We start from the raw sequence: 17,559 nt of genomic DNA on the forward strand, positions 1-17,559 counted from the left end.
GGCACTGGGAGGCAGTGCATGTGTAATTCACTCACGTCTCACAACAGCTCTGTATTTTCTCCATTTTATAGAGGGTGAAATAAGATTGTCACCTATCCCTGGTTGCGCAGTTGGTCAGATCACATTTGGAATCCCTTGTGTGATCCCCAAGGTCACTTTAAGCCAGTGGATAGGCTGTCTGTTAGGCAGGTCCTTCAAGAAGATAACATTAGATGTGTAAGCCATTTACTGGGGGGAAATGCTCCTGAAGGTTCCATGGGGAGGGAGCAGGACTGGGCAGGGAGAGCCTGCAGACAAGGATGGTGAAAGCAGAGAGGGAGGAAGGAGTGAGAGGAAGGGCCTCAGACCACAGCACACTTCTGAGAAAGTCCCTACAAAGTGGACAGTGTGCCCCCGAGCAAAGAGGTGGCAGCTGGGGTCGGCCACACTATCCTGGGGCAGACCCTTCAGGGGAGAGCTGACCAGTACCTGTCCGTGGCTGCCGCATGTGCAAGTCACAGGACTTGAAGAAAGCAGATAATAATCATCCAATGCCAGCAGCCACCCCAGGTCATGGAAACAGCCGCTTGGAGGGAGTGATGTGACCTCTGACTTGCAGACTTCTGAATTTCATGGGCCAGAAAAACTAGCAGACCAACTAAAGTCCCCCCCCACCTCATTTTTTAAAATCTCTCCACCTAAGACATTAATAGTGAAATACTCCTTACTACCACCATCATTTAATATAAGATACTTTAATACCCCCCAATGCACGGAGAACATAATCTCAGAGTAAAGCCCTTTGAATTGAAAACATTTCGAACAGTGAAAAAACATTGTTCTTGCTACTCTCATTTTGCCGCAGTTTAGGTAAAAACATGCTCGTGGGCTGGATCTCGAAACGCAGTTCAAGGATATGTACGTACAGGATGGGGCACCGAGACTCATTCATTCCACTCACAAATATTGACCGTGCACTTCTGTGGGATGGGTCCCGGAAGATAGTGAGTGTCCTGAGCTCAGTCCCTGAGCTTGTGTGGCTTACAATTCGGTGAGTGGAGAGAGAGAAAGAAGCAGAAAACCAGTAACTGAGCACTACGGTCTCCCTCGTGGTGCCTGCTCCGGGAAGGAAAAAACCACGACTTTAGATAGCTGTGGTCTGAAAAGGCCTCTCTAAGAAGGTGACTTTTGAGCAAACGGAGGAGCCAGGCTTTTGAAGTGCTAAACGAGAAGCCAGGAAGACATAGTTCTCCAGGAATAGTAAGTGCAAAGTCCTCCAGAAGAGAATGAGCTTGGCCCATTTGAGGAGGTGAAACCTAGGCGGGGTGAGAGGCGGGGGGGACTGGGACATGAAATGGGGGAAAGCGAGGCAGCCCGAGAGATCCGGCAGGACGAATTTCCAGGGTGTCTGGCTGAGAGTCCGGTCCAGGGCTCTAACAACCTTATTTCAGTGACAGATATTCCTCTTTGTCTAAATACGCTGGAAGTTCACGGGAAAGCAGAGTGTGAAGTTGGCTTGAAGAGTGATGCCTGGGTATTTCCCCAGAAACATTCAAAGGGACAGACTTACCTTACAAATTCATCAGGGCTTTCCTTTTTGCAGGCTAAAGAAAAAAAAAAATTGTTCCATCTTCCAGGGCTTGACATATATTGAGCACATTTGTGAGATTTTTGCATACATCTAGTATGACCGGGTATTAATTTACAGTGAGATCTTTGACTTTCAAGGGCACCAAAAATCTGCATGCACACTCCCAGGACACGTTTTCAACTGTAAGTACTCTGTGCGGGAAGACAGGCTCTAATCAGATTCTTGGCACTGGAATGTGGCGATTAGAATGCTTAGAGATGTACCTGAATGACCAAGAAGAGAAAGGGGCTATCTTTCTAAAAAAAAAAAAATCTTTTTTTAAGATTTTATTTCTTTATTTGATAGAGAAAGAGAGAGAACACAAGCAGGGGGAACAGCAGAGGGAGAGAGAGAAGCAGGCTGTCCACTGAGCAGGGAGCCTAATGTGGGACTTGATCCCAGAACCCTAAGATCATGACCCAAGCCATAGTCAGATTCTTAACCAACTGAGCTACTCAGGGACCCTGGGTGCTGTCTTTCTTCTAGAGAGAGTTTTCATGGGCCCTCTTCTCTCATTGCTTCTGTGGCTGACCTTGTTATTTCAACGGGCCATTCTTACCCAGATGGTTTTGCACACCTGTGTGTTGATACCCTCCCCCGCCCTGTCCCACAACTTGTCTGGTCTCAAGAATCAACAGAGGCGGGGGCGTCTGGGTGGCTCAGTGGTTATGCATCTGCCTTTGGCTCTGGTCATGATCCTGGGGTCCTGAGATCAAGCCCTGCTTCAGGCTCCCTGCTCAGTGGGAAGCCTGCTTCTCCCTCTCCCACTCCCCCTGCTTGTGTTCCCTCTCTCGCTCTCTCTGTCAAATAAATAAATAAATAAAATCTTAAAAAAAAAAAAAAAAAGGAATCAACAGAGGCTCTTGATTGAAAATATGGCCTTCTAGGCCCACCGCAGAAAATCCTGTTTAGGAGGTTTCGGTGAGAGCTACAAATATGCATGCTTTCTCATAGCAACAGCCCAGGTGATTCTTACCAAGTGTGTTTAGGAAACTCTATCGTGAGGCTCTTCAGAATTTTCTGACTCAGTGTTTTCCAAACTAATCCAATCACAGGATAACATAGAACGTTTTCCAAATATACAGATTCTCAAGTCTGCAGCCCAAATCAATCAGAATTATCAGGCAAGGGGCCTCGGAATCTTCTTATGTTACTAAACAGTCCAGATTCATCTTGTGCCAACAGAAGCTTAGTGAGCACTGTAATTGAGACTCACATAGAAACTTGAAGTTTTAAGATTCTGATTCATGACATCTGCGGGGAAACTCAGAGATCTGCATTTTAAAATATGCTCCCAGGTGATTCTGATGCACGAGGTTCCTGGACCCCCACTTTGAGAAATACTGCAGTCAGTCTGACCTTTTTACAACTCATGCCTTTGTTTGTGACACCAAAGTACTGATAGCATTTACTATGAACTTGCACATCTCCTGGCCTTTGCAAATGCTGTTCATAAATCCCACTGCTGTGTTTTAAGACCCTTCAACTTAACTTTGTTTTCCAAATTTTTATTAAGAAAAATTTCAAACAGGGGGCACCTGGGTGGCTTAGTCAGTTAAGCGTCAGACTCTTGATTTCGGCTTAGGTCATGATCTTGAGGTTATGGGATCAAGTCCCACCTCTGGTTCTGTGCTCAGCGGGGAGTCTGCTTGAGGTTCTCTCTCTTCCTCCCTCTGCCCCTCCCCCACTAAAATAAATAAATAAATAAAATAAGTGTATATATATATATATATATATATATATATATATATATTTTTTTTTTTTTTTAAAGTAGGCTCCATGCCCGTCTTGGAGCCCAAAATGGGGCTTGAACTCACAACCCTGAGATCAAGACCTGAGCTGAGATCCTTAACCCACTGAGTCACCTGGACACCCCTCCTTGTTGAATGATTTCAAAGTAAGCTGCGGACATCTTGACCCCTTGACCTCCTCACCCAAACACCTCAGCATGAATATCCTTAAAACAGAACAAAAAAATATCTTTTTTATAACCACATCATAGTCACATCTAACAAAACTAATAACAATTACCTTATCATCAACTAATTCTAAGCCTATGCTCAAAATTTCCCTACTTGTCCCCCAAATTTAATAGGCTCTATAGCTCTTTTCTTCAAACCTGGAGGTAATCAAGGATAATACATTGCATATGATTTTTATGTGCCTTATGTCTCTTTTAATCTAGAACAGTCCTTCCACCACTTTTTCCAGACCAGTTGTCTTGGAGAATGTTCCTCTTTCTGGATTTGCCTGATTGTTCCCTCATGGGGTTCTATCAAAGGTACAAACAAACAAACATTCCCATACAAATATGTGTATATTGTATTTATAGCATTTTTTTTCCTTAAAGAGTTTATTTATTTATTTGACAGACAGAGATCACAAGTAGGCAGTGGGGGGTGTGGGGTGGGAAGCAGGCTCACCGCTGAGCAGAGAGCCCGATGCAGGGCTCAACCCCAGGACCCTGAGATCATGACCTGAGCCAAAGGCAGAGACTTTAACCCACTGAGCCACCCAGGCAACCCATATTTATAGAGACAAAGATTTGTTCGCTTTCTCCCATCCCACATAACCTCTTTCACTTCTCATTTCCCTTCTCAATCATATTTAATAATAACATTATTGAACACTTGCTATATGCCTGCACTGTCTTAGAGAAGCTTAAATGTATTAACTGATTTACTCATAACAATAATGAGGTAGATCTGTTACCAGGTCACCAGTGAAACTAAGCACAGTGTGGGAAGTGACTAGTAAAAGGTCAAATGGCTAGGAAGTGTTGGGCTGTGTTCCAAGACCCAAGACTCTTGTTCTAGAGGTGGGATTCTTAACCACAAGAACAGGATCATAACATAGATATTATTCCACACTTTTATAAAGCTTATGTCTAGGCCAATACATGAAATTTGAATTATCATTTTGATTCCCAACAATTTGTTATAAACACGAACATACAAAAAAGTTAGAAGAATTGAATGTTAAACATTCACTCTATGTTAAACATACACTCTAGATTCTACAATTAACATTTTCTCATATTTATCACATGTTACTTTACCTATGTATCCCTCTATTTATCCATCAATCCATCCTCTTTCTTTCTTTTTTTTTTTAAGATTTCATTCATTTATTTATTTTAAAGATTTATTTATTTATTTGACAGACAGAGATCACAAGTAGGCAGAGAGGCAGGCAGAGAGAGAGGAGGAAGCAGGCAGAGGGCCCAATGTGGGGCTTGATCCCAGGATCCTGGGATCATGACCTGAGCCAAAGGCAGAGGCTTTAACCCACTGAGCCACCCTGGAGTCCCTCATTTATTTATTTGACAAAGAGAGAAATCACAAGTAGACAGAGAGGCAAGCAGAGAGAGAGCAGGAAGCAAGCAGAGGGCCTGATGCGGGACTCAGTCCCAGAACTCTGAGATCATGACCTGAGCTGAAGGCAGAGGCTTAACCCACTGAGCCACCCACGCGCCCCAATAGACTTTTTCCAACTATAACTCATTTTAAAAAATAGCTGTGAAAGATTTATAGTACGGAGTTTTGATAATTTATCCTCACATTCCTCTACAGATAAGCAGTCTAGTGTTTTGTTTCATAAACGATGCTAAAATTCACATTCTTGTATTAACATTCTTGTATATTTTTGTATTCCTTGTAGTAATAATGCTTTAACTTCAGTAGGATAGATTCTTAAGAATGAGATTGTTGGGTTAAGGGATATGCCTCATTAAGTAGTTACTGTTGGATCGCTTTCCACAAGTACAATGCCACTAACAGTCTGGAAAGGTCTGCATTTCTTCTCCTTGTTTAATGTTATCGCTGCTAGAAGAGGTGTGGACTAAAAGTATAGAAACATGGAGTTCTCAAGACACTTTACTAGTACAAGGCCTCATACATCCTTCCTCCCACCAGATGCTGTCAGCGTTTAAAATTGTACCCATCTCTGTTCAAACTACTCAATCAATGAGCACCAAGTCAAAAAGCACCAGCTGAGCGGTGCCTTTCTGAATTTTCTGGAAAAATTTCTGCCTCCACAGTCTCATTCAACACTGTGTGAGGCCTTCGCCTATACCTACTGCACATCATACCTTGTAGTGAAGTGTGTGCGTGCACGTAATTTGTGTCCTTCACAGAGGCTGAAGACAGCGTGCCTTCCTCCTACCTTTGTATCCTCTATTTGCCCAGCACAGCGATTTATACTCAATAAACACTTCTTGTTGAATGAATCAGTGAATGAAATTCGGGAGTCAAGTCCAGAGCAGCAGATAGTGGCCAAATGCTGGAGTCTTTGTATTTCAGGCCAAAGAGCCTGGAACGTATTCAATGTTGATTCAGAAACCACAGGAAGTGTCTGAACTGGACCTGGAAAGACTAGAGTTGAAGCCCAGAGATTTAGTAATGAGGCTGGAACAGGATCCCAGGAGGAAGCAAACAGACCCTTAAACAATTACTGGGAGTTGAAGACCCAATTTTTATAGTGCGGTTTTTTTTTTTTTTTTTTTTAAAGATTTTATTTATTTATTTGACAGACAGAGCTCACAAGTAGGCAGAGAGGCAGAAAGGCAGGGAGAGAGAGGAAGGGAAGCAGGCTCCCTGCTGAGCAGAGAGCTCCACGCTGCCTTGATCCCAGGACCCTGAGATCATGATGTGAGCCGAAGACAGAGGCTTTAACCCACTGAGCCATCCAGGCGCCCCTACAGTGTGTGTGTGTGTTTTTAAGATACTTGCTGAATTTAAGTTTGGTCAGTGGTCCTGAGCTTATGCAGTGTTTCGTTTTGTTGTTATTTTAGTACATACGGTAGAAAAATTAGAAAATATAGAGAAACAAGGTAATAGTTCTCAGTAATTCTACCATCCAGGGAAAATGATGAGTAGGTACAATTTTGGTGGAAATCTTTTTAACACCTTTTTCTATGCATAAATGCAATAAAATATATTTTAATATATAGAGGATATATGAAATTTTATTTATTTCAGCATTTAAAATTCTTATTTATTTTATTATTTATTACTATTTATTTGTTATTACATTTTCCTTATAAATTAAGTATACTATATTTATATATTAAATACAAATATTATATATATACATATATATACATATATATGCACACACACATATATAGTCTTTTATGTTAGATAGAAAACACCATCTATCTTCAATATTGTGTCTTGAGGACCTGACACAGAATAAATACTCAATACACATCTATTAAATGACTGAATAACTCTTCATTGTCTTTTGCCTTTATGTGGAGATTTTAATAGTTTTACTAATTCATACAGCAAATAGTTAAAGATGACTTGCTCTAATGTCTCTATACCTAATGCACTTCTTTTTCTTATTTTATCTTATTACTACTAGAAGAAATGTGAATTTAGAATCTATAAACATGGGCTTCTGGAGATACCTTATTGATACAAATAATACCTAGACATCTTTTTTCCCAAAGATTTTGTTTTTTATTTGATAGAGAAAGAGAGGGAGAGCACAAGCAGGGGGAGCTGCAGAGGGAGAGGAAGGACCCTAGGATCATGTCATGAGCTGAAGGCAGATGCAAAACCAACAGAGTTGCCTGGACACCCCAATACCTAGACATTTTCTTAAGCAGTAATTGATTTATCTTTGAAATATTTGAACATGAATTATTTGATCAAAAGTATTATTATTCACTGAGAAAACACCAATTTCTTCCCTTTCCAGATTCTAGGAAGGAGAAAAGCAAAAGAGTGTTCAAAGAATGTTAATTTACAGAGACTCTCTTGGTTGGAACATCATTATAGACTTAGTACTTGTGCTGTTTACTCACTGCCTAATGCAGTGCCTGGAACAAAGTAGGTGAACAATAGGTATGAATAAATAGAAAAATAGTGAACACAGACATATTAATAATCTCTCTTAACCCATATTTTCATTCCTTTTCTAAGTGGTGTAGATTTTTAGTACTTATTAGCCACTTTTTTTTCAAGATTTTATTTATTTGTCAGAGAAAGAGAGAGTGAGAGAGCACAAGCAGGGGAATGGCAGGCAGAGAAAGAACCAAGCTCCCCGCTGAGCAAGAAGCCCAACATAGGGCTCCATCCCTGGACCCTAGAATCATGACCCAAGTCAAAGCCAGACACTTGACTGAGCTACCCAGGCGTCCCAAGCCACTGCATCATTATCCATAAAGGCTGGATAAAGGTTCATATGAGAAAATTCCACGTTTAATACAAAAACATATATTTAACTGTTAGTATTACTTTCCTTCCTTCAGTCTTCACTCAGAATAATGAAGCTGCATCACTGGGTTTTATCTATACTCCCTTTCTCATCAGAGAAAAAGGACAAAAGGCAAGGGAAATCACAAGGATTGTGAATCCACCAAAAAAGGGGGACTAGCAACTCAGTTATGCTTATCTTTGTATTTCTCAAAAATAGCTAAAAAATTAGCTAAATCAAGATCTTTTTTTAGGTTAAAGCTTGGTGTAAGGTACATTTTTCCAGTAGGTGGCAGTGTTTTCTTTCTTCAGTAGAAAGTAGTAGAATTCAGTAGAATTCTTAAACATTTGCCTCAAGGTTTGTTGGTTTTGTTTTTGTTTTTTTTTCAGAAACCTGCAGGTGACAATAAATAAGTTAGTGAAACTGAGGTTTCTATCACGTTTTTATTTTCTTTTTCTTTCACTTCAAAAAAAAAAAATCACCCTTGTTGATTTCAAAAGCCTCAGATGCCCAACTTGAACTTCTGCTGCCACTGATAGCAAGGTATATGTACAACAGGGTAGATAGCTCTAATCCTCCTCCCCATTTCCTGACCCAAGTTATTACTAAGAACTAGCTAATAGATGGCAATGTCTCGGAGCAAATGTCGACAAGATTTTCTGCCTAATAACAAAACAAAACAAAAATAAAACACCGACTTTAGAATTCTCGATTTTAGGGAAAAGATTCATTAAATTATGCAGATGTCTTTCCTGGTTAGTTAATAATGAGCTTGAAAAATTATTCGCATACCCTATTTTAATGGTAACACCTAAACTTTTGTAGTTCCACAAGATCTCTGAATACTTCCAAAAACAGATACGGGTTGTCTCAAGTCTGACACGAAGTAAACGGTGCAGAAACTAGGTTTTAAGAAAGAAAGCAGGACTGAAATTCCAGTGGCATATGCTGGAGTTGAAAAACGGAAATGTGTGAACTAGTGGGATAATATCTCGAATACTTTATCTACAAAAATATTGTGTTAGCCAGAGTAGGGAAGGCTGAGACTGAAGCGCGCCTTTCACCGATTTCTCAGAAGTATTCTTTTATAAACAAAGCTTCAAGTCACAGGAGAAAATGTTCAAGGGCTCAGTGTTTCATCGAAAACACGGAGAGAACTGGATTAGGCCATCAAGTCCCTCCCCCCCACGAATATTCACCTGAAAATAGAAGGTACAGCGATTTTTAGGATTTAGGGTTTTTTTTTTTTTTAAAGCTATCCTCTACTTTCCAGATAATCCGGCCGGCAGCACTCGTGCAGCCCACCCGGTGCCTCTCTGACCCGCGCCGCGCCCCCCTATTCTCTCCCGCACGCTTGGACCTCTGACCCAAGCCCGGCGTCGGCCTGGCGCACAGTCCAGGTCCAGGTAAACTGCCCAGCCACGCGACTCAGACGCGCTGACAGGTGGCCTCGCTCTCCTTCCTGCCGCCCAGGGCGGCGCTCTTCCCCACTCCGGGTCCGCGGCCACAGCCCGCGCGCCAGGCACAGCTCCCAAGCTGGCCCCAGAAGGCCGGCGGCTTCCCCTGGGAGAGCGAGGCCCGAGAGGGGCGCCGGGTCTCCCGCGAGGCCGCGGACAAGAGCAAAGGGCAGCCAAGGCCAGAGCCCGGTGAGGGGTGATCAGGCCGGGCACTTCTCGCGCAGCTGGGACCAGGGACACAAGGAGCCCGACACCCACGCACGTCCAGCCCTGCGTACCGCCCCCTCGGTTTCCTTCGCTTTGCTTCGCGACCCTCGGAACCCGCCCACGCCCCCTTCACTACCAACCACCCCCGCCCAGCGGCAGTGACCCCATCTCTCCACCGCCCGCCGGCCAAACCGATCTGCTACCCCCGGGCCCCAGTGGGACCTAGGGGTCACCCGAGTCGGCGAACCACATTCCCAAGGACGAGCAGCCGGTGGCAGCACCGCCCCCTCTCAAGTGCCCTTCGGGTCCTCTATGGCCAGCACGCCCGCGGCTCTAGGGCCCTGACCTCTCCAGGACTCGCTGGCGGCCAGGGGAGGAATTCACTCGGACCCCTCCCCTTCCCCAAACTTCTTCCCTCCGCCGGGCGGTTCTTCCAACCCGACCCCTCTGCGCCATCCGGCTCCTCCCTCTCTGCTCCCCTCCCCTTTTCTGGTCCCCACTTAGGAATCCGCCCCCCCCCCCCCCCGTCGCCGGCCGGGTCCGGGGATCCTCCCCCCGACTCCCCCCCGCGTGCCGCCGCCGCCGCCCGGGTTCCTCTCCCCCCTCTCGGGCGCTCCCTGCCAAGCCCATGATGTAATGGTGTATGTTAATCAGTAGCATGTGGGGAGCTCCGGCTCCGGCGGCTCAGTCCTTCGCGAGCCGACACTGGAGGCAGCAGCAGCGGCGGCGGCGGCTGCCCGGACCCGCAGCGCCGCACTCTCTCAGCGCCGCCCGCCCCGACGGCATGGCCCGCGGCCCGCGCTCCGGGCGCCCGCAACCTCTCTGAGAGCCGCCGCGGCCCCCGACACACGCGTGGGGCCCCGAGCCGCCGGGATGAGCCGCGCCGAGGTGAGCGCCCCCACCCTTCCGACCCCGGGAGGGGATCTGCCGGCCACTGGGTCTCCTTCCCGAGAGACCTCCCCCTCTGCTCGAGAACTTCTGGGAGGCGGGAAGAGGGATGCTGGCCCCTCGAGGGCTGAGCCGCTGGGCTCCTCTCTCCGCCGCTGGCGGCCACCCGGACAGGGATAAGAGTGGGGGAGCCCCCCGAAGCTGAACTTTCTTCTTTGCGGTCGTTGGGGGGCGTGTGCGGGCGGCGTGGAGCCGCAGTCTCCGCGGAGCCGCCCAGCCCGCCGGGGGAAACAGTGTTTCGGACTCAGGCGGTCTCCGCGCTTGGTGCGCGCCCGGGGCCGTGCAGTCTCCGGCCTGGGAAGCGCGGGCGAGGCGCTGGGCCGGCGGGACCCGCCCGTAGGCGGTGGCAGTCAGGGCAGAATGCCTAAAGCGCACAGGCTCGTACACACAAACGCACACGCACGCACACATCTGATCGCTCTGGGCAAAGCAGGCCCTTGGAGACCTCCCGGATGGGCTGGAGCGGCGCGGCGCAGGGGAGCCGGGGCTCCGGCTGCGCCTCCGCCCGCTGGGCTCCGAGCTTTGGGTGGGGAGTTTATTTTTGTCTCGAGCTGCTGCCGCGGCTGCTCACGGCCTAAATCCAGAGGGGCGCCTGGCGGTGGAGATGCTGGCTGTTGCTGTAGATGGAGCTGCAGCCGCTCGGCTGCTTCTCCGGGAGGTGGAGGAGGAGGAGAAGAGGAGGAGGAGGTGGTAAAGGAGGAGGTAGAGAAGAAGGAGGAGGAGGAGGGAGAGAAGGAGGAGGAGGTAGAGGAGGAGGAGGAAGAGGAGGAGGAGGAGGAGGAGGTAGAAAAGGAGGAGGAGGAAGGAACTCGGGCTGCTGCTCCCTCCGCCTCTGTTTTGCATTAGCCCCCACCCGCACCCCCGCGCCCCTTCGCAGCCGCATTGCAAGTTTTCCGCGCGAGGATCTGTTGCTGGTGCTGGCGTTTGCAGGCTCAGCCCTCGAGGCCACCCCGGGTGGGGTGTGTGGGGAGCACCAGCGGTTGGCGGCGGCAGCAACAGGAAGCCGTGGGGTCTCCTCACGCACCTGGGAAGAAGCCTTCTGGCGATTCCCAGAACGGGAATAGCTCCTCTCGCGCATCCGGGTTCGGAGGGGGGCTGCCAGAATTGGGGGGGACCAGCCCCCCGCGGGGCGCCCCCCCGCCCCTTCTGATGCACTCGTTTCCCGGGCGCGCTCTCTCCCAGGCCGAGGTCTCACTGCAGCCTTTCTCTCCTTCCAGTGGTGATCGCCGCTCGGGAATGCGGGTGTGAAGGGTCCGAGCTGCCGCCCAGCGGGGAAGAGACCCCGGGACGCCGGAAATCACCATCCCGAAGCTGCGAGAAGGGGGGGAAAGAGAGCATTCTTTCAGTTTGTGTGCCTTGTGGGGAATTTTTTTAATCGTTATTTTTTAAAAAAGAAACATTTCCGTGCCACTGTCTGTCATCATCTCTGGGGAAATCAGCCAGAACCACCGGAACGTAACCGAAACCAGACGACAGAGGCAGGAGCCGAGGCCGTACCTGCAGCGTCCGGGCACCAGAGCCACCTTGGAACGGGAACGCGTCTCCGGCGGCCGCGGGGCTGCGGCTCCGCCAAACTTTGGGGCGGGCGGGGCGGGCTGGGGCGCCGAGGGGGCTTCGTAGACCGAGGGCCGCCCCCTAACCATGATGTTTCGCGACCAGGTCGGGGTGCTGGCGGGCTGGTTTAAGGGCTGGAACGAGTGCGAGCAGACTGTTGCGCTGCTGTCGCTGCTTAAGCGCGTGAGCCAGACCCAGGCCCGCTTCCTTCAGCTCTGCCTGGAGCACTCGCTGGCCGACTGCGCCGAGCTGCACGTCCTCGAAGGGGAGGCCAACAGCCCCGGTAAGTGCGCGGCCACGGCTGTCCCGCCTGTTACCCCCCCACCACCTTCCTCCTTCCCCCACCCCCTCCTGCTTCCCAGCCTCCGGCCAGGGCCCCGCCCCCGCCCGCCTCCCAGCGGGTACGCGGAGGGCGCGAGCCGGGGCCCTTGGCATCTCACCACCACCTCCCCGCCCCCACCCCGTCCCTGCCGCCCACTTACCTCCGTTGGCCGCTTTGGTTTTTTGCCCACTGTCAACTCCTTCAGCCCATTCCGTGTGGTAGCCACGGTAGCATGAATGATTGATTTTTCTCTCATGCAGTTTCCTGGGAAATAAGTAAGTCAGGTCACGTAGAGTCTGGATTTTCTGGGCTTTCCCCCCACCCCCTTCTTCTTCTTCTCCTTCTGGGCAACGTGGCTCTCTGGATTTCAGCAACACATGAAGAAGCCGGACTGCCCTTCAGAAAGCCGAGCTTTGATTAGGCTGTATGAGGAATACATGGAAATTCAATTTTATCATTCGTTTCCCCCCATGGATATTCCAGTTTTAGAGCTCTGTCTTCAGACTCAGACGCAGGTGACGCTACAGACTATTAAAATGATATTTGCAGGTTGTATTCTATGGGGTTATACTGACCAATCACGACCTTATCGTGTTGATTATGGATCTTGTAGAAAGGATCTTATGGAAAGGGTCTCCGCGGAGAGAAGGCGTGAATCAGGGTCTGTCATGCTCTTTGTCGGAAAACTTTACTGAATATAACAATTGTTTCATACTTGGCTAGTATTTACAGACATCTCAACTAGTATAGAAAGTGAATATACTGGGAACGTGCTGCAGTTTTCTATTTGCTAGTATGGGTGGTGACAGACTGAAATTATATCTTCGGGTGGGGAAGTGGGGGTAAGGATGGGGGATGGGGGAAAGGTCTGTTGGTCGTATAATTTTGGATAGGGGAAATTCTTTCGTTCATGCTGCAGCAGGAGGGTGAACAGAGCCCCCAGTGTTTACGCAGAGGAAAGAATGCAGGGTCTTCTTCCAGCTGTTCCATGTTAAAGCCACCAGTCTGCAAGACTCAGCAGAGGTCTGGGCTGCCTTTGGATGACAAGGTCCAGTCCAGGGCAGCAGGGCCTGGGAGACACCAGAGTGAGTGAGTGTGCTGTCTGGGCAGCAAGAGGAGAGCTGGCCTCCTCCTCACTCCTCCTCCCTGGTGTGGTGCTCATGAGGCTGAAAACCCTTGGATGGGATGTTTCCATATATAGGATCACAGGCTGGAAGTGAGCCGGGAAATCCTCACAGCCCTTTTCTTAACCAGACAGGACTGGACCCAGAGGTCCCTGTGCTGCCAGGTGTGGAAGGCCACATGAGAGAGATCACACAGGCCCCACTGGGATTTAGCCAGAGCCCAGACAGCCTACCCCCTTACAGGGGTGGCAGTGGGGGGGGGGGAACCCTTTCTGTTCAGTTCCACATTTATAAATAGCTGAAGGACCAGCCTCCTTCATAAGGGTGTGGAAGCATAACGAGGAAAAGGGATGATCTACTCTCTTGACTTCTGTCCTTGATATGACAGGGTGGCCTGGTTCAGCAGCTCAATTTTGTTTTCTCAGGTTTGACAAACAAGGTTATGTAAACTTTCAGGTGTTAGAGAATGCAGGAGATTTCAGTATAGCCATTGATGTCCAATGCTTGACTTCACCGCTTGTAGGGACTATTTCAAAGAATGGTAATGAATCTTTAGGTGACTCAAATGTTAGAGCAACATTTTTACCCTTCAAGTTAGAGACTTTTCCCCCACGTAGCAGCAGTTCAGTAAGTGAAAGCATTCAACGTGTGGTGCAAAAAGAAGTTGCTCGTTTTAAAAACCTTGCCATTGAATAAACCAAGAGAAAAATGAATTTCTCTGAGTTTTTAAAAGTCACTTGGTAATTCCCCCCCACCCCAAATTTTATCTCACTACACTTAACTTGTGTAAGCCTACCTGTTCCTGTTGCCAAATGCCATAGGGATACCAAATCTAGAGCCATTATGTAAGACAGGGACCCTTTTCCAGTTTCTGAATTAATCATTCCACCTGATTTTGCTTCCTTGGAAAACTTCACACTCGCTTTGTTGTATGGCCAGGACAGAAATTCATTAGTAAGGGTGTGTGTTGAGTCGATTTACTTCTCTAGGAGGTTCATAAAGAACATCAAGCTTTGTCATTATCCATCCATGTCTGGAGTATGACTCTCACGTACCTGGAACCTAGCCAAGAGCCAGGAAAGGGGCAAAAGTGTCCACCCGGCAATCAGAATAGAGGGCAGAAATTATGGGAGAATATTTCAAACCCTTTCTCAGAACATACTTACTCTTGTTTTAGACAACAGTCCTAACAATTTTTTTAATGGGAAAAATTAATCCATAGTCTCTTAGGGGTAGCACCTTTAAAATGGGATGAGGGGCTGCTGTCACCAGCAGTGCAAGGTGACCCTAGACAGGTTGGCCACCAGGAAAGTGATAGAAGCATTCTTACTTTCGACACAAGAATTGGGAGCAGAAGCCCTAAGGTTTGGATATGTGAGGATAGAAACGCTCAATTGATCTTGCAGGCATTACTCTGTAATAATGTAAATCAGTAATTACTATTTAGCATGAATGAGCGTGAACTACCAAAAGGTATGCTTTCAAGTACAGTCTTTGAGAAGAGAAGGAAATATGCCATAAACTTTGAAAATATTGACACTCAAGATAATTAACCTCCAAGGCGGTTTTGGTGTGTAAAGCTCTTACCCATTCAGAAAACTAGGCTGTGTGGAATGACTCATTCATTGGCTGGCTGGGGTTTCCTATACCAAAATCATCATGTATCACTTACTGTACTTTGTGATCATCAATTAAAAAGCATATATTTCTTTTGGTGTTGAGAGATTTTAAACCTTGCTGGATGGGAACTAAATTCCTATCTAAGGCATGATCTCAGTATAATAAAAAATTTAATTAGTCATAGTATGAACTTGGCTCTGTTTTCTCCAGGACTGACTTTAAATAGAGAGAGAGAGTTTTTCACGTTAAGCATGGCTTGTTTGAGATCTGTGGGATGTATTTTGATACTAACTTTTTAGTCTCTTAAATTTAGCACTTATTGAGAATTTAGGGGTTCACTGGTTTATCCTTTGCCTTGAGTTCATGGTCATGTGAGATCCAAAAAAATGGTTGAATCCATCCCTGTGGGCTTGTGTGTGTGTGTGTGTGTGTGTGTGTGTCTGTGTTTCCCTTCTAGATTTACCAATGGGTATTGCTAATGGTCACCTTCCTAAGTAGAGGCTGAATTCCAGAACCCTGAAATCGTAGATTTTAGTGCACTTTGACCACCAACCCAGATTAACCATGAGACTTCCGGCCAGCCTCAGTTTGTAGGTGAGTGTTTCTGGGGCTAACAATTCCTTTGATGCATTAAAATGGCAAAAATGGAACCCACTGGCTTTATTTGCAGTTTCCTAAAGAAAAATAGGTTGCATGGCATTGTTTATTCATGACTTTTGTCATTTGGACTTGAAATATGTTTTGCGGTGGAAATAGTTTTACAAATGGAGGGTCACAAGTGAATCCATGAAGACTTCCAAAACAGTGCATACTCTGGGGCAGTTGCATATGTTTGTGGTAAATAAATGGCAAAAAGATTGTTGCTTTACTTACAATTAATACAACAGAAAAGATGATCTGAAATGGCAGTGCTTGAGACAAAACCAGCTGTGGAAATTGTACAAGGACCCGTGTGCCCATTTACTTTCATTTGAGGATGAAGATGTTGACTCTGTGATTTTTATGGTGTTTGGTTTCCACAGTGTGGGTATGCCATACCCCAGGGTGCTTGTTTTTAGATCACAGATGGAGTCAAAGGAAAGCAGAGGATGGAGATTTTCCTGATGATCCTGGAGGAGACCTTGTGTGTAGTTCTTCCTTTCCCTTATTCATTCAACATTCATTTTCTGACTGCCTACTACTTTCCTGCCCCTGTGTTATGCAGTGTGGGGCACAGGTGCCTTGCTTTATTTCAGAGCCTGGTCCATAGATGCCCAGTGTCGAATAAATGACTAATACAATATCATTGTGCTGAAGCACAATTATGGGAATAAAGAAGGTGGAGGAAGGGCTTCTGGAAGCATTGTGAACCTAGCAGCTAATTAATTGTCTAGGGGAATCTGAGAACATTTTACTGGAAAGGAGATATGTTTGAGTTGAATTTTGAAGGGTGACTAGGAGTTGGTTCAGTGTGTCCAAAGAATTGTAAAGAGTAGGCATGAAGGCATTTTTCAAGCAGAAGGGATAGCTTTGATAAGAATGTTGCCTCTTGAAGGGGCTTGTGCAGGAAATAGTGAGTTCAGGGTGGCTAGAGGAGAGCAGAATGTTGACCATGAGGAGGCGAAAGTTAAAACAGAAGCTGCAGGTGTGTGGGATTTGCCAGCCTAGGATGTTTGGATTCAATCCTGGAGAGATGTTAGAAAGCCCAAGAAGGATTTTAGGAAAGGAGGTAGAAGATGGAAGGGGTGTGTGTGTATTTGTACACTTTGGGGAAGGAGCTTCTAGTATTTGCATGATCCTCTGAGAGGCACAAAGGGAGAAATGAGGTCAAGTGTGGTTCATTTCCATTTCCATTTTGGTCACCTGGTGGCATCGTCAGCTCTGGACAGCTTTGTTGCTCTCAGCATTGATCTGTGGGGGAGGAGAAAGGATGGATGTGGAGATGAAAAGAAGATACTGTCCAGGTGGGCATTTATTATATCCATGGGAGGGCATCTGTTGTAAGGGATTCTTAGAGTATGGATTTTGAAATAAGAGTGGGCTAGTCAGTTACTTTCTGAGACTCAGTTTTCCCATCTGTAAAATGGAGCTCATAAAACCTTGTTATTGTCCAGAGGTTACTTGTTAATAATCCACTGAGGACCTCTTCTATGCTGCATGGCTTCAGTTTGCCTCTCACTTATGTGGGATTGCCTCCAGTGGATGTGGAATGTGGAATATGAATTGGAGATGAGAGGAACTCTTTTTCTCGAAAAGATGATCAAGAAGAGAGTGAAGATGACTAGGCCCCTGAAAAGATACAAGTCTACCTCCCTCCACCTTCTGCATGTCAGCTTTCTTCTATTCTTTATCATGTTGGGTCCTAAAAAAAAATTGACCCTGGCCCACTGTTCCTACATAACTTGGTGATGCTTTTATTTCCCTTCCAGTTGGTGAATGTGAAAAGCAGAAGTCGTTTTGTTGAACAAAATGTGTAAGGACTTTATATCTGAAGCACTTTCCACCGAAGGTGTCATTTTCTATGGGTTGGTCTAG

The 17,559-nt window shown here is 46.8% G+C and overlaps 1 protein-coding gene across 3 annotated transcripts in view; it reads left to right on the forward strand.

The window, feature by feature from the left end:
• The first annotated feature begins 12,055 nt into the window (after positions 1 to 12,055).
• The window catches only part of SAMD4A (sterile alpha motif domain containing 4A), a 207,686-nt gene continuing 202,182 nt past the window's right edge, over positions 12,056 to 17,559 (forward strand). For 2 of the 3 annotated variants that reach the window (XM_059373241.1, XM_059373242.1), the window contains exon 1: positions 12,056 to 12,262. In XM_059373241.1, the coding sequence (XP_059229224.1) occupies positions 12,067 to 12,262 (196 nt within the window). In that variant the 5' untranslated portion in view covers positions 12,056 to 12,066. The remainder of the gene's footprint in view (positions 12,263 to 17,559) is intronic. The other variant, XM_059373243.1, reaches the window with a different exon arrangement.

Source organism: Mustela nigripes, chromosome 13 (genome assembly GCF_022355385.1).
Source record: "Mustela nigripes isolate SB6536 chromosome 13, MUSNIG.SB6536, whole genome shotgun sequence".
In the NCBI taxonomy this organism is placed as follows: domain Eukaryota; kingdom Metazoa; phylum Chordata; class Mammalia; order Carnivora; family Mustelidae; genus Mustela; species Mustela nigripes.